We start from the raw sequence: 25088 nt of genomic DNA on the forward strand, positions 1-25088 counted from the left end.
AGTCCTCCTACGTGTCCAGCTTCTCATTGCCCACAATTGCTCAGTTTTTCAAAATTCTATCTACCTTCTGATTAAATATTTTCAGGGGTGATCTAAATGAAACACAAAATATTAAGGAGATCTCAGTTATCTGTAAGAATAATAGGGTCGTTATGGCAGGGGATTTTAACTTTCCAAACATCGGCTGGGACTGCCATAGTGTTAAAGGTTAAGATGGAGAGGAATTTCTTAAGTGTGTACAAGACAATTTTCTGATTCAGTATGTGGATGTACCTACGACAGAAGGTGCAAAACTTGACCTACTCTTGGGGAATAAGACAGGGCAGGTGACTGAAGAGTCAGTGGGGGAGCACTTTGGGGCCAGCGACTATAATTCTATTCATTTTAAAATAGTGATGGAAAAGGATAGACTAGATCTAAAAGTTGAAGTTTTAGATCGGAGAAAGGCCAATTTTGACCGAATTAGGCAAGAGCTTTTGAAAGCTGATTGGAGGCAGATGTTCGCAGGTAAAGGGACGGCTGGAAAATGGGAAGCCTTCAGAAATGAGATAACAAGAATCCAGAGAAAGTATATTCCTGTCAGGGCGAAAGGAAAGGCTGGTAGGTAGAGGGAATGCTGGATGACTAAAGAAATTGAGGGTTTGGTTAAGAAAAAGAAGGAAGCATATGTCAGGTATAGACAGGATAAATCGAGTGAATCCTTAGAAGAGTATAAAGAAAGTAGGAGTATACTTCAGAGGGAAATCAGGAGGGCGCAACGGGGACATGAGGTGGCTTTGGCAAATAGAATTAAGGAGAATCCAAAGCATTTTTACAAATACATTAAGGACAAAAGGGTAACTAGGGAGAGAATAGGGCCCCTCAAAGATCAGCAAGGCAGCCTTTGTGTGGAGCCACAGAAAATGGGAGAGATACGAAATGAATATTTTGCATCAAGTATTTACTATGGAAAAGGATATGGAAGATATAGACTGTAGGGAAATAGATGGTGACATCTTGAAAAATGTCCAGATTACAGAGGCGGAAGTGCTGGATGTCTTGAAATGGGTAAAGGCGGATATATCCCCAGGACCTGATCAGGTGTACCTGAGAACTCTGTGGGAAACTCTGTGGGCAGCCTCCTGCTGAGATATTTGTATCATTGATAGTTACAGGTGAGGTGCCAGAAGACTGGAGGTTGGCAAACATGGTGCCACTGTTTAAGAAGGGCGGTAAAGGCAAGCCAGGGAACTATAGACCAGTGAGCCTGATCTCGGTGGTGGGCAAGTTGTTGGAGGGAACCCTGAGGGACAGGATGTACATGTATTTGGAAAGGCAAGGACTGATTCAGGATAGTCAACATGGCTTTGTGCATGGGAAATCATGTCTCACAAACTTGATTGGGTTTTTTGAAGAAGGAACAAAGAAGATTGATGAGGGCAGAGCAGTAGATGTGATCTATATGGACTTCAGTAAGGCGTTCAACAAGGTTCCTCATGGGAGACTGATTAGCAATGTTAGATCTCATGGAATACAGGGAGAACTAGTCATTTGGATACAGAACTGGCTCAAAGGTAGAAGACAGAGGGTAGTGGTGGAGGGTTGTTTTTCAGACTGGAGGCCTGTGACCAGTGGAGTGCCACAAGCATCGGTGATGGGCCCTCTACTTTTTGTCATTTACATAAATGATTTGGATGCGAGCATAAGAGGCACAGTTAGTAAGTTTGCAGATGACACCAAAATTGGAGGTGTAGTGGACAGTGAAGATGGTTACCTCAGTTTACAACAGGATCTGGACCAGATGGACGAATGGGCTGAGAATTGGCAGATGGAGTTTAATTCAGATAAATGTGAGGTGCTGCATTTTGGGAAAGCAAATCTTAGCAGGACTTATACACTTAATGGTAAGGTCCTAGGGAGTGTTGCTGAACAAAGAGACCTTGGAGTGCAGGTTCATAGCTCCTTGAAAATGGAGTCGCAGGTAGATAGGATAGTGAAGAAGGTGTTTGGTATGCTTTCCTTTATTGGTCAGAGTATTGAGTACAGGAGTTGGGAGATCATGTTGCGGCTGTACAGGACATTTGTTAGGCCACTGTTGGAATATTGCGTGCAATTCTGGTCTCCTTCCTATCGGAAAGATGTTGTGAAACTTGAAAGGGTTCAGAAAAGATTAACAAGGATGTTGCCAGGATTGGAGGATCTGAGCTACAGGGAGAGGCTGAACAGGCTGTGGCTGTTTTCCCTGGAGCGTCAGAGGCTGAGGGGTGACCTTATAGAGGGTTATAAAATTATGAGGGACATGGATAGGATAAATAGAGAAGGTCTTTTCCCTGGGGTGGGGCAGTTCAGAACTAGGTTTAGAGTGAGAGGGGAAAGATATAAAAGAGACCTAGGGGGCAACTTTTTCACGTGTATGGAATGAGCTGCCAGAGGATGTGGTGGAGGCTGGTACAATTGCAGCATTTAAGAGGCATTTGGATGGGTATATGAATAGGAAGAGTTTGGAGGGATATGGGCTGGGTGCTGGCAGTTGGGACTAGACTGGGTTGGGATATCTGGTCGGCATGGACAAAAGGGTCTGTTTCCAAGCTGTACATCTCTATGACTCTATGACAGAGTCGCTGCTGAGAAAGCTTTTTCTTGTTGTGGAGAATTGAGAACACGGGTCACAGTTTCAGAATAAAGATCAAAGGCTTTTTTTAACTCACATTGCAGAGGGCTGTGTACACTCACTTCCTGAATATATTCAAAACAAGGAGCAATGCATTTTTATATATCAATGGATTTGGAGTCGGGAAGCTGGAATTGAGGTAGAAGATCAGCCTTAACCTTGTATATGAGTTCTAGTATATGAGCATTGACTCTTTAAACCTGCAATTATGAACAAACTAAAATTCTCGTGCTCCTGAAACTCTATTTCACAAACACAATTTCTGTATAATTAGGGATGTATTCTTATCTGCATTGACTAAGATCAATAGTCAAACAGTAAACCACAGAGACCCAGTTGATAAAGTCTCTCGTGTCTGTCCTTGTTGAACTAGCCACAGTTCAAGCATATTTTGTTGTCTTGAAGCTGGCATTATTTTCCTACAGGCCACCTCTCTGCCTGTGAATATCATTTATTCCTGAGATTTTCCAGCATTTTCTCTTTTGGTTTCATTTATTACTTGTCCTCTGCCCTGAAGCTAAATGGAACAGGGCAGCTTTAGAAAAAAAATGTGCTTAGAACACAGCCTAATTGAAAATCAAATTCCAAGTTAAGACAATGTCTTAAAATCCAAATTAAGTCAGCACAAATGGAACATATTTATGTTGACAGCACTGACTCCTCCTATTTTACTCATGTTTGACATTAATTTTATTTGCTTTTTCTACGTCCTACAGAGCCCTCTGATGTCTTCCAATATATCTGACACGCTACATTAATTCAAGTACTCCCACAATGAATTTATCTGTTCTGCCAGCTACATTGTGTTCTTGTGTAATTTCAGGAGGAGGAGCATGAAGAAAGTTGCTGTGAAGATGAGGATGGTGGAGATGATGAAGAATTTGACAGTGATGGCAGCCTTGATGAAACCGATACAGAATCAGAAGAAAAGGGTAATAATCCCAAACCATAATGGAATTTTCTGAGCTTATTAAGTAGGATTGAGAACAGAATCACATCCCTACAGTGCAGAAAGAGGCCTTTCGGCCCACTGAGTCTGCACTTACCCTCCGAAGAGCATCCAACCCAGACCAACCCCCGATTCCCATAACCACGCATGAACCTGCACACCTTTGGATCGTGGGAGGAAAATGGGGCATATCAGGCAAAATCCATGCAAACAACAGGGAGAACATGCAAATTCCACATTTACAGTCACCTGAGGCTTGGGCACGCTCTCTACACTGGGTATTCACATACCCAGTATGGGTTTCATACCCACATGGGTTTTAACAACAATCAGTAAGGATGGAATTGAACCTGGGTCCCCAACGCTGTGAGGCAGCAGTGCTTATCATTGTGCCACCACACTGCCCAGAAGAATATTTAGAACATTAAAACCATACAGATTAAGCTTCAGCTAGAGTTAACCCACTGCAGTTAATAGTGCAAAATATGGTCTTCTGTTGCAACAAGAAAGCATTCTGGGATGTCCTGATATTGTAAAAATCTTCTATAAACCTCAATCCTTTTAAAAATGAAGGGATTAAGAAGTAGCAAAATCCAACCACAATAGCCGAGCGTAGTGTTTGAGAGTAATGCAAAAGTTAAGAAGAGTAATTTTTCAATATATGAGGAGTCAGAACATAAAGATAATAAGAAATTAAATGAGCTTATTGTAAATATCTGCTTGTGAAGAGTGCAATGAAACCAGATTTATTATGTGGCAGGAGAAATCAAAAGTTTTAATGTAAGTAAAAAAGTGTCACCATTTGACCATTAGAAATACACTTCATAATTATTGTACGACTGTGCTTATAAAACTCTGAAATATGTTTGGAGGGAAAATGGGCGCTGGATTCAATATGTTACATGGTGCACATATGCTTGCTCTTCACTAGGTGTGCACATACCATTATTGGGTAACCATATGAGTTTCAACAACAATCAACAATGGTTTCACAATCATCATTCAAATTTTAACTCCAGAATGATTGAATTTGAATCCAAGTCCCCAGAGCATCATCTGGATCTTTGGATTACTATTCGGGCAGCAAAACATTATACCAGCACTATGTTGGTTAAGACATCTTCCATTCAACCTCTTCAGTGATGTGGTGCACATCTTTGGACCAGTTGGGACTGGAACCCACATCCTTGCTCAGAGGGAGGAACACTATCACTTCATCACAAGAACCCTGTATGTTGATTAACTCCCTTTCTAATCATCCAGAGCACATGCTCTCAAGGCATTAGACTCATGGTCTGTGAAAATGGAAGCCAGTTTGCTTTAATGATGAGCCAGGAAGAGCAGAAATGCACTTCATACCTCCATACCCCAACTGCAGAATGCTGTAGTTACTATTTTCCACTCCCCACCCACAAGTTTACTTGCTGCTATTGTGTAAAATCCTGGTAAGTTGCAGTTTCCCGTGATGAGTGACAAGCTGCTTTTGGGGTCATAATTGGGACCCACTGCTCATCACTACAGTATTAGTGAGGCCAATGGCCTATTTTCCTATTGTCTGCTCAGTGGCTTCCTTCGACAGCTGTAATGTGTATTGTACATGAATCATGCCCTAATTCAGGCATCATCCAATTTCTAAGCTCTTAGTGAGGATTGTATTATGAAACAATTCAAAAATATCCTGGTCCCAAAGTTCAGTGCAGATTGAAGAAAATTTGTAAGAGAGATCCAAATCTTTAAAGTCTACGTAATTTAAATGTATATCCTCCAGTTTACTATTTGATTACAAGATAGAAAGAAGACATCAATGTAATGTTAACAAGCCCTCAAGCAAGCAAGCTTAAAGTTAATAAAGTTCATGTGGCAATGGACTGTTACTGAGGCTGATTAATGTCTGCAAAAAGAGACTTAATGAATAGCTGATTCAGAATGTGTTTCAGTGATTCTGGTTAAGTGTAGGTTTAGATGATTTAGTACATTTTTATTTGGTCCGTATGATTATCATTGTTTACCAGCATAAAAATAAAGCTGTATTAATGTTAATGGGATTTTCAATGATGTTTCTTCCTGAATCAAAGAAACATTCAGATTTCCTTTCTTGGGTGCTTATCCTGCAGTCTGCTAAGGTTCACCAAGTGGTCTGTGTCAGCATAGGTTTGGTGCTGAGCTGAACATAAGGTTGTAACCTTCATCCTGTCAGTTTTTTCGGACTGTACTTTATGTGTTGAACATGGTACTCAGTAGTATTGCAAATTCTGCTTTACAAACTTGGATGAGTTCACTTTCTGAAAGTTATTGGGCAGAATCTTGTTTGGCAGTTGGGGGTGGGGGGCTGCTACACTTGCTGACTAGAGAGCTGGCAAGTGAGCTCCCTTTTCTCTTTTCACGAAGGCCCATTGAACCACAGACCGCATAAGGCAGTAGCGAGACCAGTCTTCCCTTGGAATCAAAACTTTGGGAGCAGAAGACTTTGCTACCAAGAGCTGCCAACCCATCAAAGGCTGGCAGCTCTTGCAGAGGCTGTGGCTGCTGCCAGACTAATATTTAACAAGGTCCCAAGATCATGTGATGGCTTGGACTGGCAATATGATTGGTCAGGGGTGGTGTTTCACCTAGAGGTGACAAGTTGGCCATACAGTTTAGATGCTGTGCGTGCTGCATGGCAAAAGGTCTGCCTGAGACTGAGTTCGAGTGGTGATGGCTGAATAAGGTCTTTAGCTGCTCTTACTTTCAAGCTGAGCTAGAAAGCAGTGGAATTCATGTATGTCACCATGCTGCTACCTTTCCTGCCTCTAAGCTCAGCACCAGATGGAGCAGAAGATTCTGCCCATTATTTCTTGTCCAAATCTTTTACATTACCATTTTAACACCTGTTCTGCACTTTAGACACTGACTGAATGTAACCAAGCATTGGAGGTGGCTGAAATGTCTGAGATGCATAATTTTCAATACATTTAGTTCAATTTACAGCTGTTAATTCTGCAGAGCGATCTCCTAAACTCAGTCTGTGCTGTCACCTGCACTTTTCATTTGGTTGGTGAGCATCTACATTTTGTTGGAGATTATGTAACTATGATTCGAAAGCATTTAAGACAAGGTAGCCTTGAAATTTGAATTGTTGATTGTTAAATTGTATTAATGGTTTGATGGATTGTTTCTTTGCTTATTTCTCAGTTAATTACCAGGCTGACCTTGCTGATATAACTTGTGAGATTGAAATCAAGCAGAAACTCATTGATGAACTCGAGAATAGCCAGCGGCGATTGCAAATATTGAAACAGCAGTATGAGGAAAAACTGATCTTGCTACAGAATAAGATCCGGGACACACAGCTAGAGAGAGACCGTGTTCTCCAGAACCTTGGTATGGGTTACTTTCTTTTTTATGTGTAAGGATGTGCAGTTTTCACAGCTGGAAGAAGAACATTCCCAGCCATTTTGTGCCATTTTTTGTCCTTATATTTCCAAAATGCTATTGTCTTCAGTACATGTTGAAAATATATCTACTTTATCACTTCTGATATTTCCAGATACATGTGTTACTTCACATACAAGTGAGAGACTAATCCAATAAGTAAGAGCTGAAAAAAACTGTCCTTGTACATGCCATCACTCTTCTATCCCTGCCAATCAAAAAAAAAATTGGTATGTCTTGCAATTATTTTTGGTGGGTGAATGAGAGTATATATTTTCTTTTTTGCCTTAGTGACATTTAAGTTTGGATGTCTTTAAGCTTTAAATATTCATGTGCTGAAGAAATAGAGAGGAAGGAGAAATCCATAATTAATTGCGGCCTAAATTCGGACACAATCGTAATCCAGCCTCTGCATAATATTCCTTCTTAGAGGTAAATTTCCTTAGATTGCTGCTGCACTGTTCCCTCACTATAGGTATAAATTAGTTAGGTATGAGGTTTCAGGCTAGGTTACATTCTCTCATTTATTAACCGCTCACCATTTATGTTTGAGAAGACTTTCGGGAAGAGGAATTAAGGATAGCTTGTGATGAGCATTATGGTGGGCATTTGAGAATCTGAATGAAACTCTGGAACTTCAAAGGATTTTAGAACTTGTTTATATTTGTTCTGTCAATTTTGTTTCTTCAAGTTCCTGTCAAAAAAAACATAGTTTTGAATGTGAAAATTATTTTGAAGTATTGTTAAAGGCTTTCTGACTTGTATTTTTTAAAACGCTTTATGATTTCAAGCTGTGCATCAAAAACAAATGCCCTCCCTTCTTTTGTTCCTCTCCTTTGAGGAGGTTAATTATGGGGCCTAGTGTAGAGGCTCCAGTATAGTTAATTTTTAGTGCCTATCTGATGGTATCAATGCCATGACTCCAGATGCTAAGTGGTTTACTGGAACGAAGACTGATATTCAAAAGAGTTGTGTTTTGCTCGCAAAGCAGTATTTGTATTGTGCCATCTGCTGTGCAGCTATAAGTACAGCACAGAGGAAAATATTCAGCTGACTTGAGAACCCACTGGTAAATATTAGCTATTTGTGCAGCCCCGTTATGGCAACAAACTCAACACAATTGCATGCTGACATGTTGCTCTCCTACATAATTTCTAAGAATGTCACTTAGAAATTAATCAAGTCCTTTTCTTGTCAATTATTCCCCACCTTTCCCTAAATTTGCAAACATCTGATCTGCATACATTTCTTCAACAACAAAGCAAATGTGCTCTTGCTATTTGAGACCATTCTGATTCCCTTGTGTACTCGCCCTTGTCTGCCTGTTCAGTCTTTGTCTCTCAGTTCTTCAGCAATGGCTGGATATTCTATGACTGAATTATCCCAGGGTCTGATGGGGATTGAGGTAGTACTTTCTTGTCTGAGGTAGTACTTTCTTGTCTTTGGTTGTGAGCCAATTTTCCTTTTTCAAATAAATCTAGAGTGAAAGGTCAAGTGGAACTCAACCTAGGTTTTGGAAGTTATTCCCCATTGGGAACACAGAGGCAAGTATATCCAGCATGAGCACTGAACTCATACAGTTTATAGTCTTCTTAGTACTTGGATATTTTCTTTCTGGATTGCAGAAACAATTTGTAAGCTCTTAAAACAGCCCTTCAGTAATTGTTGAGTTGGTAAAGTGATTGAAAGCCAATACTGTTATCAGCAGTTAATCAGGGCATCTGGTTTGTCTTTGTGACAATGTGGTTCAATGTAATATCTGAGTTGAGGACACTGCATTCTCAAATATCAAGACTTTCCCTGAGGTGTGACAATGACCTATTTTAGCCCTTCTTCATTTCTCCTCTTTCACCATCTTTATATTTTTCCTCCTTCTTTCCAAATTGATGTGCCTCCACATGGTGAATGAGCTGAAATCTGAAATCTTGGGTGAACTCTTGTGGAGATGATGGGAGTCTCAGCTAGTGGCTAGACAGCCAGTGAGAGCCCCATGTAGCCTCATTTTGGACAGCCTGCCATGCCTTGTTTCACTCAGACACTTGAAAGGCCAGCAGTCAGCCTTCCCCCAGAAATGATGACCCCGGGGACAGGGGTCTTGCTTGCTGAGATTTTGAATGGCAGCCTCAGCAGGGAATAGTGGCTGCAGCTGCTCTGACAATCACTTGAGGCTGGATCCCAGGCCACATTTAAGTCATGGTCAGGGAGTATCACAGGATGGAAGGAGGTTTAGGTGGGTGGGATGGGGAGGGGATTCAATATCAGTGGAGTCTCCTTTTCTCAATGCCATGTTCCTTGATCAGGCACTAAATGCTTTTGAATGAAGGATCCACCATGCCCGCAGGAACCAACAAACAACTATATAAGTGTTTGTTTGACGTTCTTCCTGCATGAAGAATTGTCCTCCACCTGCGATTGATGGATGAGGCCCTTAAGTGTGCATTTAGCATCGACTTAAAAGTCTCATTTGGTGACAGGTTAGGGAGGCCATGTTGCCTCTGATATCATCAAGGTGGAGGTGGGAATGCCAGATGGTTTCCACCCACCACCATCTTCCCATCTGATTGAAATGGCCCCTACCACTAAATAATAGGGACCCAGGACACCAGCGCACCCAACAGGGATTGCAATCTTATTTTTAGCTTCACAAGCACAGCATTATTGTTCAGTTCCAGATATAGGTTGAACTTTTAACTGGTGAAATTATTTGAGTTATTTGTGTGATTTTATTTGCTCAGGGTCTATGGAATGCAACACAGAAGAGAAAGCCAGCAAGATTAAAGCAGACTATGAGAAAAAATTGAAGGAAATGAATCGAGAGCTGCAGAAGCTACAGTTAGCACAGAAAGAGCATGCACGCCTGCTGAAGAATCAAACTCGATATGAACGAGAGCTGAGGAAACTACAGAGTGAAGTGGCAGAAATGAGGAAAACAAAGGTATCATGCGCACACATTCTTCAACTGAAATCATCTTAAACATCCAATCTACATAATTATCTTCACCTTTTAAATTGTCTAGTTGAAATCTCATCATGGGCTACAAGACTGACTGACACTGGAGGAAGAATGTAAGGGACTCTGCACTGGTGGCTGATATTTCGGGCTGAGTGCAGAGGATGAGATGTCGGCGTTGGGGGATATCTAAGGGATGGGATCTGATCGTGGAGTTGAGTTGCTGGAGACAGTGGGGGGAGAAGGTGAAAGAGAGTCAGAACTACTCAGACCGTCACCCTATTTGACCTGCCCAGGCACCCTTCAAACTCCTGTAGTCTACCTGTCCACCTCAGCATAGGATTGGGGGGTGAATGACATTCAGGAACTGTAGGAAAATAGGCAAATCTGGAGGGGTTGGACTGATAATCAAGGATGGCATTTTCAAAATTCTTGATGATTAGGATGGAGAGTCAGTTTGGGTGGAGTTGAGGAATATTGGAGGAAAGATGTCATGAACGAAAGTGATCTCGGCCCCCTTCAATTTATGACTAGCTATAGGAAAAAGAATATTCGGTCCTTATGTTAAAGGAATAGCACGGGTGATGTCAATCCTCACATCAACTGGAAAAGTCAAATTGGCAGTAGGAGTCTAGATGAGTTCAGAGAATGCTTTCAAGTTAGTTTCTAAGCAGAGCATATTCTAGAACTGACCAGAGGTCTTTATGTTGGACTTGGTTAAGTAAAAGCAAAATACTGCAGACGATTCAAACCTGAAATAAAAACAGGAAAGTCTGGCAGCCTCCTTGGAGAGAGAAACACAGTTAGCATTTTGAGCTTAAAGACTGTTCTTCAGAACTTTGTATTAGACTTAGAATTGCATAATGTGCCAGGACTACTGAGCAATCATAGAGGAAAGACACCCCTCGGTAGCAGTGATCATAATGTGATTGAATTTTACATCCATGTTGAAAGGGAGAAGATTGGATCTGAGACTAGTATTTTAAATATTAATTAAGGGCAACTACTTAGGACTGAAAGTTGAGTTCGCTGAAGTGTACTGGCATATTCGGCTAGGAGAATAGATCAACAGAGGCACAATGGAAGAGATTTAAGATAGTATTACAGAACACTCACAGGTAGAATTACTTCTACTATAAAGAAAAATTATAATGGGAGGACCCATCATCTGTGTTTAACTAAAGATGTTAAGGGAAATGTGAAAATTAAGGCAAAAGCATATCACTGTAAAGATCAGGGCGAGGTCACTTCATTGATCAGAATATAAAGAATGGCAGAGAATAACTAAAAGTTTATTGGTAGGAAAAAATTGGAATATGAGAGGAAGCTAGCAGGAAACATAGAAATGGATAGCAAGAGTGCGATGATACTGGGCTTTTCAGAGAGATGTGTTCTGTCCTGTTTCTCATGCAGAGGGGTGTTGTCACCCTTCTGCAAAGGTAGCTGCTTCAGGCACGGAGAGTAAATTGATTTGTTTTTTTAATTAGAAAGAAGGAATGTGAGTGTGCAAGGTCAGGGCTCAAACAGACCCAGGAAGGTTTTTAGAATTACATTCATTTAGTTGGTTGAAGCCTTCTGCTGGCAGTTATGTGGTGTAGTGAAATCTTAGATAGTGAGGCTTCCTCTTAAAAATCAAAAGGAACAGATTGTTTGCTTCTTCTGGACTGGAGAGAAACAGCGCATAACAATCACTGCTTTTTTGCTGCATTGAAATTTTTGCCAAAGGGCGTGTTTATGCAATGCTGCCTATATTGGAACTGTTGATGATTAGTGGTTAAATAGCACTTAGATTTGTTCAGTATATCAACAGAGGTAAGGTTACGCCAGTTCTTTTTAATTGTATTTTAACTCTGTTGTAAGAATAAACTGTGTTTTTCCAGCACCACTCTAATCTTGACTATAATCTTGAATAGTCAAGGAGCTGAATAGTCTACCTCTGGTCCTAATTCATATGCTCCTTATTGTTGGCTTATTTTAATTCCTAATTGTTGTAACTGTGATATTTTGCTGGTCACAGATATAATAATCCAAAGCATGCAGCTAATGTTTATTTTGAAACAACATTACCTCAGGTAGAAAACAAAATAGTTAGAATTTTTTTTCACATCTCACTTGATATAGATCAGGAAGTTTACCAGCATTCAATTATTTCTGAAAATGTATTCCTATTACCTCTGTACAAAACATTTTGCCTTCTGTTACCAATCTTTTATGCAATAAGAATATCAGTCCTCAGTGTGCAATAATTTAATTATTTTTCCTGTAATTTGGTTTTGTTAGGTAACACTCATGAAACAGATGAGGGAGGATCAGCAACGAATGAGAATGATTGAAAGCAAGAGAAACCGTGAGATTGCACAATTGAAAAAGGAACAGAGGCGACAAGAAGTAAGTACTAATGAAAGGGTCATAATCATCAGTAAAGTTGAGGACTGGCAACAACATTCACATTGAAGGCAAATGATACAGAAGAAAGATATTCACAAATAGGATTGAAAAAGGATTTATTGGCTAATGGACTGTTCTGTGTTTAAAAATTACCCAAGCTTGATACTCTGTGATTCCCTCCTTAAACATCTCTACCTTTCTCTCTTCTTCTATCCTCAGGAGAGGTAACAGCTCTTATTACTGAACTCCTATTCCAGAGACTCAGGTATTGTTCTGATGATCTGCCTTCAAATCCCACCACGACAGATGGTGGAATTTGAATTTGATAAAAACAATCCAGAAGTAAGAGTCTCAAGATGACCACAAATCCATTGTCGATCATTGGGGAAAATCTCATGGGGTTCACTAATGTCCTTTTAGGGAAGGAAACTTCCATCTTTACCTGGTCCGCCCTAATGTGACTCCAGACCCACAGCATTGTGGTTAACTCTTAACATTAAATGCTGGCCATGTCTGTGATGCCCTCATCCTGGAATGAATAATTTAAAAAATGCTCTTTTAAACCTACTTCTTTTAGTCTAGCTAAGTGTTTAGTCACCAGTCACATTGCCATATCCAGTTGGTAGAAAGTGAGGACTGCAGATTCTGGAGATCAGAGTCAAAGAGTGTGGTGCTGGAAAAGCACAGCAGGTCAGGAGCATCTGAGGAGGAGGAGGGTCGATGTTTGGAGCATGAGCTCTTCATCAGGAATATCCAGTTGGTGTCAAATTTTGTTTGAGAAATCGAGGGAAATTTTTTCAAGTGAAAGGCTGGAACAGACAACCAAATTTATGTTACAATCCAGCGAGGGACTAGTAACTTCATTTAAAGTAGGTGAAATGTGAATTTCAAGGGATTCAGAGCATAAAGACACAAGTTTCTAAGTTTTGAACAAACAGCAATAAATATTTTTGTACAATGTTAGAACAGTAATATAACCTACTATAAATGTATGACTTTTATTCTAACACACTAAATTTAACACATATTAATTCTGATAATAACCTGTGATTGAATATCCCACAGTACACATCGAAATGCAAATGCAGTTAAAACAGATGCAATGGATTTCTGAGCAAAATTCCCAAATTATTAGTCACACGGTGTGTCACCAAACTTCACCACAAGAGATTATAGTTCTTCACTTCTGCAAATCTGGCCTTGAAACTCCCATTCACGAGCCACTCTGGTTGATCACCATCTGTTGTTGGATCAACACTCCCTTGGATTCTGGAAATTTCACACCTGTACTTACTCAGTCACACCTTCAGCTTTTCACTGACAGCGAGCTTCACCAATACTATTTTGTTTTTTATTATTGAAATTCAATCTTTCATTGTTGCATCAAGAATGTTGCATATGGGCTTTTCAACCCTCACTCTTGGCTGAACTGAGTTATTAATGGCAGACAACATCTTCTGACCCCCCTACAGTAAGTATTGATATTAAAAGGTTGGGATAATTTTGTTTTAAGGCCACTTGACGCTAATAGTGGATATCCAAAGTGCCTACTCTGTACATGTGTAACAAGATCAGATCTGTAACACATGGGCAGATTTAAATGTTTACTACCAGGTCGAATAGGAGATTGATGGAAAAAAAGTCGACCAAAATAATAAGTGAAGGCTAACTTGTCAACATTGAGGAAAATAGAATGTAGTAGCAGGAATAGGCCTGCTTTAAACCTTCGATCCAGTAAGGCAAAGAAAATCACCAGCAGAGATTTGCTGCTTTTTAAATAAAGTTTTGATATTCTCCCACTGTTAGTTCCCTGGCAGGAAGTATAGCAATGCTAGTCTGTTACTCAGTCAGACATGGTTCATGACAAGGAAGAGTCCCACTTCTAACCCTGATTTTTCTATCCAACAATGGCTACAAAATATTAATTTGGAGCAGCGAGAAAAACTCTTCAGATTAAGGAGATCATCAACTAAAATAAAAATAAACCATTGTTACCATTCCAAGTAAGTAACCTGATTGAAAAAAATGAAAATGATAGATAACTAGAATACTGTAGAAATTACAGTCTTAATCAAACAAGAATACACAAACATCATGATAATTTGAAACACAGGGACCGTCCATAAATTTGTATTGAGCAGAGCTGTGAAATAGGTAAGAAAAATCCTATGTGACCTGATTGGCTAAAATGTTCTTTATGTCAAAACACAATGAACCAAAAACACCTTAAAATGACCTGACTATGTACATTAAAAGGCTTTGAAAATGATTTGCCTTTGGAAAAACTTAGTAGTCTATTTTCTGCTTAATGTACTGCTTTGAGCAGTACTATGTTGTCAGTGCAGTCAACATGTTTTCCATGTTTACATCTCTAGAAATAGTGGAAGTATTGGTGGTCACCTTCTGGGATTCAATAGATTCTGGGAGAGGCCCTACAGATTGGAGGGGAGCTAATGTCACTCCAGTATTCAAAAAGGGAGGTAGAGAGAAATCAGGGAATGAGAGACCAGTAAGCCTAACGTCAGCAGTGGGGTAGATTCTTGAATTCAAGAGCTTTATAGTGGAGCATTTAGAAAGCAGTGGCAGGTGCAGACAGAGTCAGCATGGATTTATGATGGAGAAATCATGCTTAACAAATCTGTTGGGATTCTATGAAGATGTAACCAGTAGAGTTGACAAGGGAGAGCCAGTCAACATGGTATATTTCAGAAAGCATTTGACAAAGCCCCACATAAGACATTATTGTACAAGATTAAAGCGCTTGGGATTGGGGGAAGTATATTGCGATGGATAAAAAACTGGTTGGTAGAGAAGAAAAAAAAGAATAGGAATTAATGGGTCCTTTTCAAATTGGTAGGCAGTAACTATTGGGGTGCCACAGGGATCAGTGCTGGGACCCAGCTTTTCCCCATATACATATTAATGATTTGGATGAGGGAACAAAGTGTAACATCTCAAAGTTTGCAGATGATGCCAAGTTGGGTTGGACAGTAAACAGTGATGAGGATGCAGAGATCCTTCAGCATAACCTAGACAGGTTGGGTGAATGGGCAAATCAATGGCAGATGCAGTATAATTTGGATAAATGTGAGGTTATTCATTTTGGAGCAAAACCAAGAAGTCAGATTACTACCTGAATGGCTATAAATTGCTAGAGGGGAGTGTGCAGCAGGACCTGGGTGTCCTTGTGCACCAGTCGCTGAGATAAGCATGCAGGTGCAGCAGGTGGTAAAGAAGGCAAATGGAATGTTGGCTTTCATTGGGAGAGGGTTACAGTACAGGAGCAGGGATGTGTGGTTACAGTTGTAGAGGGCCTTGGTGAGGCCACACCTAGAATATTGTGTGCAGCTTTGGTCTCCTTTTCTGAGGAACGATGCTCTTGCTCTCTCTTGAGTGCAGCAAAGGTTTACCAGGCTGGCTCTGGTGATGGCAAGACTGACTTATGAGGAGAGATTGACTAGGTTAGGATTGTTTTCACTGGAGCTCAGACAAATGAGGGGGGATCTTATTCAGACTTACAAAATTCCAACTGGACTATTCAAGGTAGATGCATGGAGAATACTTCCGATGGTGGGTGCGTCCAGAACCAAGGGTCACAGTCTGAGGATTCAGGGTCGACCATTTAGGAAAGAGATGAGTAGACATTTCTTCACCCAAAAGGTGGTGGGCCTGTGGAATCCATTAACACAGGAATTAGTTGATGCCAAAACATTGAATGTATTCAAGGGGTGGCTAGATATAGCACTTGGGGTGAATTGGATCAAAATATATGGGGAGAAAGCAGGATTAGGCTGCTGAGTTGGATGATCAGCCATGATCATGCTGAATGGTATAGAAGGTTCAAAGGACCGAATGGCCTCCACCTACTCCTATCGTCAACATTTCTATGCTGCGGTTGAATTCTTGGAGCATTTTTATCCCTTTCCAATTTCTGCTAGGGAAACAGGCTTGTGAAAAGACATATTCGTTGGTCCATCAGCATGATTGCTTCCTTGTTCTTCCATTGATACATTTCTGTCCACTTTACTGATCCATGCCTCAGAAATGCTGGAGGTCATTCAGCCTCATATTGTGTCAGTAACGCTTTGACATGAGCAAAGATTTCTATCACAAAATGCAACAGCTTTTCTTCCCCTCCATGGTTTGCTCAGACAGTAGCAGTAACACACCACTACACATTTTGTCTTTAAGCAATTAATGTTCAATTTAGTAAGAGATGGTATGATAGTTCAGTTTCATCCACATTAAAAATATCACTCCGTGCATATTCATTCAGCATGTGGGCAAGACCATTTTGCAATCATTGTTGCAGTCTTAGCTTTGATTTTGTGCTTCAGAGCTGCCTTACTCCATTCTGGTGGAGTATGACAAGCGTGAACAAGTTTGGATAATCTTGACTTACATGTCCAAAACTTTGGATTCTCATGGGCATCCTTCAGTGGGATTTCCTATTCTGCTAGCATGAGTCAGTGACAACTTCACAACTGAACTTACAGGTGAACCATTATTTACTCACCGTGATTTGGCTGTCCGTGGATCCCAATTGTCGGGATTCAGATTGACATTGGAATGTGAAGATCAGATGATGCAGCTTACCAGTTTTTACCTGCTGCTGAGGATGTTTTTTTAGTTAGTTCCGATGGTTTTTAACTGAGTTGGTCTGCTTTTATCATTTTTCATTTCAGTATCAAATTAGAGCCCTGGAGTCTCAGAAACGGCAACAAGAAATCGTCCTACGCAGAAAAACACAAGAGGTGCGCATTTACGATTAAAAATCCAGATTCTAATTCCTAACGTAGTGCATTTTAGATTAGCTGTTTGCTTGCTCTATGCCACTGCAAAGCAGAAGCTCATGTATTCTATTCTGTTTCTTGCATTATTTAATTTACTTTGTTCGCCTCTTTAGTTTTTTTTTGTCATTTATATAGCATTGTGATTAGTACATTTAGGGGGCTTTGTTAGAAACAGTTTTATAAAATCACATCCTCGTAAGTTCTTAAAATTATTCTTAAATTGAATATCTTAATTCAAACAAAATTAAGAACTCAGAAAATAGCAGGCAAATACGTTTATGTTTGTATAATAATCAGACAGGCTATAAAGCTTAACTTTGGAAGGAGGTAGAACAACTCAACACTATTCAAGCACGAACTCAGCCACAGAATCCTTATTAATATCTCTATGTAGTCCTGTTGCGTAAATTTGTTGACTTAATCCCAAGTGTCTGTGAGAAAGAATTCCACCAATTTTGCTATCTTACCAAAAGATTGCAGTAACTTAATTAGTATTTATAAAAATTATGCTAATCTGCCATAAAATAGTTTTTCTTTTATATAACTATAGTTCCCAAAAGCTGAGGACCTTGAAACTGAAGTTTACACAGAAAGATTCAATGTCAGACCTTGGCTGGCAAACTGTAAGAAGGGAAAGGAAATGTTTACTTGTATACAAAAGTAATTTGCAAGTTTACTCGGATTTTATGGTAGAAATAAATTAATTCATTGCTGTATTCTTTCCCAAGTTTTGGGTTCCTTATGCCATGGGCCTCAGTTGGCTATACCTCCATCGGCAGGGGTTTTGAGAAATCTAAATAAGTTACACTGGCAGTGGTAATATTAATCAGATGATTTTACAGTTACATTAATTTTAATATGTGTATCAGTGATGGATAGTATACCCTTTAAAAATAAAATTCTTCAAGTAGGAATCATCAATGATGAAATCATCTCATTTAAAAGAGAATATCTATAATTTACCGCATCTTGCATCATTTCAGCAGTTATTCTTTTCTTTTGTTGTGCTTAGGTTAGTGCTCTACGTAGATTAGCCAAACCAATGTCCAACCGAGTCGCTGGTCGTGTAAACCGGAAGCAGAATGTCCTGGACTCTGGAACAGAACTTTCAGCCAGTACCACATCTTCAGAACCAGAATCTGCCTCAAAATCTGTCTCCAATATTGTTAAACAGTGGAACAGAAAGTTAAATGCAGCCTGGAACGAGACAGTTTCTGCAGTGAATGGAACAAGGGCAGCAAGGTAAGCATGTAATCCGTAACATGTCTTAAAGTGAAAACTGAAACAATACTAATAAATTCCTGTCAATGGAAGAGCTTGTTTGGTATAGTGGGATGTGATAAGCTCGTTGTTTCACAAAAAAGGATGTGGAAATCATCTCATAATAGTGACGGGAGTCATTCTTACTTTCAGTCCTATTGTGAAGCTGACCTCTTCAAATGTTTGATGGCAAAGGAAGTGATCAGAAGATAAACAACATAAAATCATAAAGTGTGTTTTCTTCAAAATTTAAGCCCAAATAATTGGTTGAATACATTAATTGGCTTTACATGGCATTTAAATTTTATATTCAGAACATAAATATGCAAATCAATTTTATAATTGGGGGCAGGGTGGTTTGAATTTTGAGTATAAATCCTGTTTGTGGAAGGATTTTTGTAAAAATGAACTGTCATTTCTGAAGATAGCTAGGTAATGTGATTTGGCAAAAGTTGTTGAAAAAGCTGTGCATCTGTAATTGATTTTTAAAAATGCAGGATGAGTAGTTTTGTTTCTATTTATGAGAAAGAATTTACTTTCATCAGTTGGTATAAATAAGTTCTTCTGCATGATTCCTGATGTCTCCCTTTCAATTTTACTGTACTCTGTTCTTGTTTTTACACTAAATATGATTGAGCACTGGGATTAGATTTAATTTTTTCCCCACCATTTACTTCCATAACACTATAACATACAGGAGCAAAAATAGATTGTTCAGCTTATCAAAACTGCTACACTATTCAATGAGATCCTGGTTGATCTAATAATCCCTAACTTTACTTTCTTATCTTCTCCCCATAATCCTTGCTTCTCTTAGTAATGAAAAAAATGTGTCCATCTCAGCCTTGAATATCTACTCTCAATTTCCAATCGGTGAACCAATTCGTTATCCAAGGTGCTATGATTCCAGCTAATATTACCAGACGAGTCAATTCCCAGATATGAATTCGACATGATAGATCATGTGTTTATCTGTTTTGGTTTGAACAATATGGTCTCACGTTGGAATGTAAGCATTGAATGCAACTATTTTTTTCTTTATCAATAAAGCAGAAATTTCTAAACAATAAAAGATTAAAAAGTACAATAAACCAACCTATTTAATTAAAATAAAATTTCAAAGATTTTTAAGCACACAGAATATGTACAATCTCAAAGCACAACTTTATAAATTGAAACCAAACAAAACAACTTTTGGAAAGTACCCAAAACAGAGCTTGTGCAATACACCAGAGTTCCTATGTTTATCACTGCAATAGGATTAGTTCACTTGTGACTTCAGCAATTATAATGGAGCTACAGATAGCTTCTTCCTGGTGCTATCATACACCTCAAATGTGCTCAACTTTAACTAAACTCTTCAGAGATTTATTAGAACTTTTATGATGGATGAACACTATCTCTTCACTCTTAGATAACCTGGAAAGCTGTATATCATTCCCTTTTTAAGAGCATTGCTCTATACAGTCATTCTATTTCAAGAATTTCACAGGACTTCTCCAAATTTACAGTAAAACTTTAGAAAAAACTCACTCTGTAAACTACGGAAGTTTCCTTGAAGTTTGAAATAATGTTCATTTTCTTTCTGGCCTTTGTTCCGTAGAAGACTTAACCTTCATTTCCTTTCATGCATTAAGAAAAAATATTCTATCGATGTGAGCCTTCATGATAGAACACTAGGTACGGGCTGGATCAAGGGAATACACTTGAAAGGGAGATAAAGTCTTTGAAGTGGGCAGCACAGAATTCAGCTACATCAGTTTGACTCTCAGTAAATCATATTTTGTTAAACCTTATGTTTATTGATGACATGAGTTGCTATTACAATTTGCAATATAAGAAAATGTATTTCATTAACGTGAGAATATTACATGATCCCTCTATCCACAACACCAACTAATAACATAAACAATGTATATCCTTTTAGTGTTTGTACTGAAGTTTTTTTTTGTTGACTATTTTTCAGCAGAAAGGTCAAGTATCAGAAAAAGGGAGTTGGCGAGGGCTTCTCGAAGACAGCCCGGCTAAAGTGGCAGGCACTGGAGTGTAGAATATCTGACATTGTGATGCAGAGGATGACTATTTCCAACTTGGAAGCGGATATGAATCGCCTGCTTGGGGTATTCAGATTCAGTCATTATACAAGTCATTATGTGCAACGTTACTTTCCAAAGCACTCTTCTCCATCTTTTGGGGGAACATAGGTTTAAGGTGAGAGGAGAAAGATATAAAAGGGACAAAGGGCAACTTTTTCACGCAGAGGGTGATGTGTGTATGGAATGAGCTGCCAGAGAAAGTGGTGGAGGCTGGTACAATTTCAGCATTTAAAAGGCATCTGGATGGGTATGTGAATAGAAAGGGTTCAGAGGGATATGGGTCAAGTGCTGGCAAATGGGACTAGATTAGGTTAGGATATCTGGTCAGCATGGACGAATTAGATGGAAGGGTCTGTTTCCATGCTATACATCTCAATGACTCTACAACTCTGACTTGTGCACACAAGAGCCATTATGTGTTCCCTGCTACTTTAAATAGTGGGAAACCTGTTCAGCTCAGCCTTTATCAAGTTCCTTTGAAGTCAAATTTGAAAATTTGATTCACTGTTCTATGAACTCACTGTTCTTGTCTTGCATTTCATCTTTTTAAAGCGTTTATATCTACTATTCCTTTTACAGAAACGAGAGGAATTAAATGGCCTGCATGAAATGCTGCTTGGGAAAAGAGAACGGATTCTAAAGGAAAATCCAGAAGATAAGTCCATTCAGGAAATAAATGAGGAAATCGAGGCTTTAAATGCGAATATTGACTATATTAATGACAGCATTTTTGAATGCCAGGCTACCATAATGCAGATAGAGGAGACCAAGGTAATCGAGTTAACATATTGAATAGTGGAGAGAATATTTAATGTTTGGTTTGGTATCTGAAACTGCTATCTGTATTGAAGATAAATTTGAATAAAGAGGACAACAACTAAAAATCTAAGACAATCAAACGTTCTGTAAACACTCAACAGCTTGATCAGTGTTGATGGAGTGAACAGGCAAGTTAATGTTTCAGGAGTATCCTTCATCTGGGCTAGAAATTTTAATGATGAGTAACAATTAAAGAAGAAACAGATGAAAGAGGAGACAAGGAATGAGAAACACATGCGAGAGAAGGCTGCATACAATGATCCGTCATCTTTTAAAGAGAATCGAGAATTTGGTTGCTAAAGTGATATTAACACGAGACAGTGTTGCAGGGAAAAACATAAATATAGAAATTAGGCAAACAACAAATTATTTTATGGCATCTTTTAATGTAATGAAACAACCCAAAGTGCTTTATAGGTGGCTTTATGAAATGAAGTATGATACAGAACTACATAAGTAGTATTAGGTGTCAAGTGACCAAAAGCTTGGTCAAAGAGATGTGTTTTAAGATCTGACTTAAATAGGGAAAGTGAAATGGATATCGTGAAGTGTATGGAGGGAGCTGTAAAGTTTGGGATCTGACAACTGAGGATATAGCTCCCAGTAGTGGACCAACTTTATCTTTGAATGCACAAGAGGCAGAATTAGGAGAGGAAAGATATCTGAGGCTTGTGGGATTGCAAGAGATTTGGGAGGGAGAGTGCTGAGGAAGAATTTGAAAATCAAGCAATTGTTTTGGGCTCTGTTTGGGTCAGGGAGCACAGGGGTGGCAGGGACTTGGAACTTGATGCAGTTAAAGTCATGGGTTTTAAATGACCTCAAATTTATGGAAGGTAGAATGTGGGAGATCAGCCAGAGGGAAACAAAAAAAAATGGAAAAGTGTTTTAACAGGAGATTACCTGAAATGAGACAAAGTCCAGTGATGTCATGGAGATGGAAATAGACAGTAGTAGTGATGGTTAAAATAAGTCAGAAACTCATCTCAGAACAAAATGCAATACCAAGATGATGAAGAGACTGACTTAGTCTCAGACTGTTACCAGTGAGGTCAGTGTTCCCTTATGGAATATGGCTGTCACTGGCCAGACCAGCACTTCTTTCCTCATTCATAATTGCCTTTACACTGAGTGGCTTGCTTTGATATGCAGAGTGTAGAGGTAAACCTCAGGAAGAAGGGTTGATTTCCTTCCCCAAAGGGCATTTGTTGCCAGGATAGCTATTATGGTCGCCATTACACAGACCAGCTTTCAATTCCAGAGCTATTCAGTGAATTTTTAATTCCAACAGGTGACATGGCTTTAATATGGGCTTCTGAATTGACTAGTCTTGTGCCTTTTTTCACTATACCACCATCTCTCCAGCAATATGGACAAGCAGTCTGATAATTTAGAAAGAATGGAGAGTCAGAGAGATGGTAGTAAGGTAGAGTTAGTCTCATAAATGTACATGTGAAAACAAGCATTGTGCCTTTAGGTGATATCACCAAGGGGCAGCATGGGACCAAGATGCAAGGGCATCAGAGAAACGTTGCGGAGCAGGAGAAGGAGTATTGCACACAAATTTCTGGCAACTGTCCAAGAATTTGTGATTGACTGAGACAATGGGAGTAAACAGGACTTAAATGGCAATGAGAAGTTGTCTAAATAAAAGTGGGTCCAGCTCAGTCAAATGTGGGATAGTACATCTATTTTACTGCTCCTCGGATGCTGCCTGAACTGCTGTGCTCTTCCAGCACCACTAATCCAGAATCTGGTTTCCAGCATCTGCAGTCATTGTTTTTACCATCTATTTGAATAGTCTAAATTAAAATTTTAAACCATATGAAAGAGAGCTAGGCATGATACAATATCATTTTGAATAGATTCATTAAAAGCTTGCACTAACGGTTTCACCTTTTTCAATATTTCATGGTTAAGCTGAAAGAAGAGGACTAGGAAGTACAAACTTGTGTTGTCTCATGGTAGCCTGAATTAATTGCAGGTTCCAACTGGCCTATTGTTATCCATTAAGTCTGTGTGCTTCACAGAGAGTGCATTATTGAAGAGTAATCATTAAACTCAGAAAATTTGAAAGAACATTAACCTTAAAGAAACTATTTTAGGATTGACCATGAATGACCAGGAATGAGGAACAGCAGCTGATAGTTGCAGCTCTGGAAATCCCTTGACTTTTAAACTGGGTGCTAAAAATTCTAACATAACCCAAATCAATGCTGCAGAGTTTATTGACTTCTGTCAATTATTTTATGATAATTAGTAATAACAGAGAGAAGAACAACAAGACTTGTATCTACAGGTTCGCCTTCTGTAACTTCAGAACATCCTAAAGTATTTTACAGCCAGTGATATAATATTGAAGTTCTATTGCTATTGTAATGTAGGAATCTCCAGATTGTTGGTAGCTGAGGTAGAATAGAAAGTAACAATAATTAGTTACCTCAAGTGGAATTTGATACTGTTCATGTGTCCAAAAATATGTGGTTGCTTGTTGTGCATATTTCCATGATTTTGAGTGGAAGCAATTCAAATTAGGAGAATAATACAACCTGTGTAAGAGGCAGAAATGAAAGTCGCAGATTGATGTAAATGCTCGCTAGTCTTCCAATTTCTTGCAGCCACTCTATAGTGAAATGACCATCATAGTGACTAGCAATTATGACATCTAACTGCCAGTCTGCTCCAAATGAAAAGCATTGTCACTTTCTCCAGGGTATCTAAGGATGACAAATAATTCTACTCTAGCCAAAGACACCACGTTCCAAGAACTTTTTTTAAAGGCTACTGCAGCAGGAACTATGGTCTCGATTTGAATTTAAAAATGCTTAAATGCATTGTCTCTTCAGCGTCTTCACCAATAGCCATTTGTTGTAACCTGTTCAGAGACATTGTGACACACCTCCGGGGCAGGTAGGCATTGAACTCTGGTCTTCTGACCCAGAGGTAGGGACTTTACCGCTGACTCATAAGACCCTCTTCAATCTTCAGCAAGGCAAGATCCATTTGTTTAACTTTGATTTCTTTCTGACTGTTACTTGCAGGATGAAATTAATTCAACAGACACCTCTGTTGTCATTAGCTCATGTTCCTTAGCTGAAGCGCGCCATCTACTGGATCACTTCCTTAAAATGTCTATTGACAAGGTAACAGATTGACCTCTCTCCTCCTTGCTCTATGAGATACCCTGATTAAGTGACTTCTACTGGTTAGTCATAAAAAGTATTTGTGCTGTTAATAATTAATTTCCGTACTTCATACCATTCCTGATCTGATGCATTTTTGTGAAACCAGTCAGCATTACACCTGGACAGATCTTTAATTCAGCTAGTTTCATACTATTGGTAAAGGACTGAACCAGATTTGTTGCCTTTATTTCCAGAAAGTCATCTGTGTTAAACTGAAAAGTAAATATTGTGGGATATAGACTTTTGAAGGAGTCTCACTAGTCGGAAGGAGAAAGGGCCCAGAATAATAGAGATTCAGACTTTGTGTTGGGTCGAGATAAATTACCATGCTCCCAAAAGGTTAAGTTTAAGAGCATGTGCATATGTTTTGTTCTATGGGACACCTGGATCTAATATACATGTAGGTGACACATTGAAAATCATCTGGTATCTGACCATTTCTCAAATTGATGTTTGTAACAGATGGAAGTAAGTGGGGGAAAAAATGAATATTGTATGTATGAAAAATAAAGAGTAGCCTTTAATGTCAGTTGTTGAAAGAATTAATTCCCCAAAGTAGAATTTTTTCTTATTTTAAAAAAAAGTAATAT

General features: G+C 39.1%; 1 protein-coding gene across 5 annotated transcripts in view; it reads left to right on the top strand.

Moving 5' to 3' along the window:
- kif21b (kinesin family member 21B) overlaps positions 1 to 25088 on the top strand; it is a 182227-nt gene that overhangs the window by 107772 nt on the left and 49367 nt on the right. For 3 of the 5 annotated variants that reach the window (XR_011955396.1, XR_011955398.1, XM_072563572.1), the window contains exons 13-21: positions 3474 to 3582; positions 6771 to 6959; positions 9746 to 9945; positions 12241 to 12348; positions 17034 to 17102; positions 18154 to 18383; positions 20368 to 20521; positions 21077 to 21268; positions 24355 to 24456. Coding sequence is in view for 1 of the 5 variants with exons in the window: in XM_072563572.1 (XP_072419673.1) it covers positions 3474 to 3582; positions 6771 to 6959; positions 9746 to 9945; positions 12241 to 12348; positions 17034 to 17102; positions 18154 to 18383; positions 20368 to 20521; positions 21077 to 21268; positions 24355 to 24456 (1353 nt within the window). In the remaining 4 variants the exon portion in view is untranslated. The remainder of the gene's footprint in view (positions 1 to 3473; positions 3583 to 6770; positions 6960 to 9745; positions 9946 to 12240; positions 12349 to 17033; positions 17103 to 18153; positions 18384 to 20367; positions 20522 to 21076; positions 21269 to 24354; positions 24457 to 25088) is intronic. The other 2 variants (XR_011955397.1, XR_011955399.1) reach the window with 1 other exon arrangement.

Source organism: Chiloscyllium punctatum, chromosome 45, assembly GCF_047496795.1.
Source record: "Chiloscyllium punctatum isolate Juve2018m chromosome 45, sChiPun1.3, whole genome shotgun sequence".
In the NCBI taxonomy this organism is placed as follows: domain Eukaryota; kingdom Metazoa; phylum Chordata; class Chondrichthyes; order Orectolobiformes; family Hemiscylliidae; genus Chiloscyllium; species Chiloscyllium punctatum.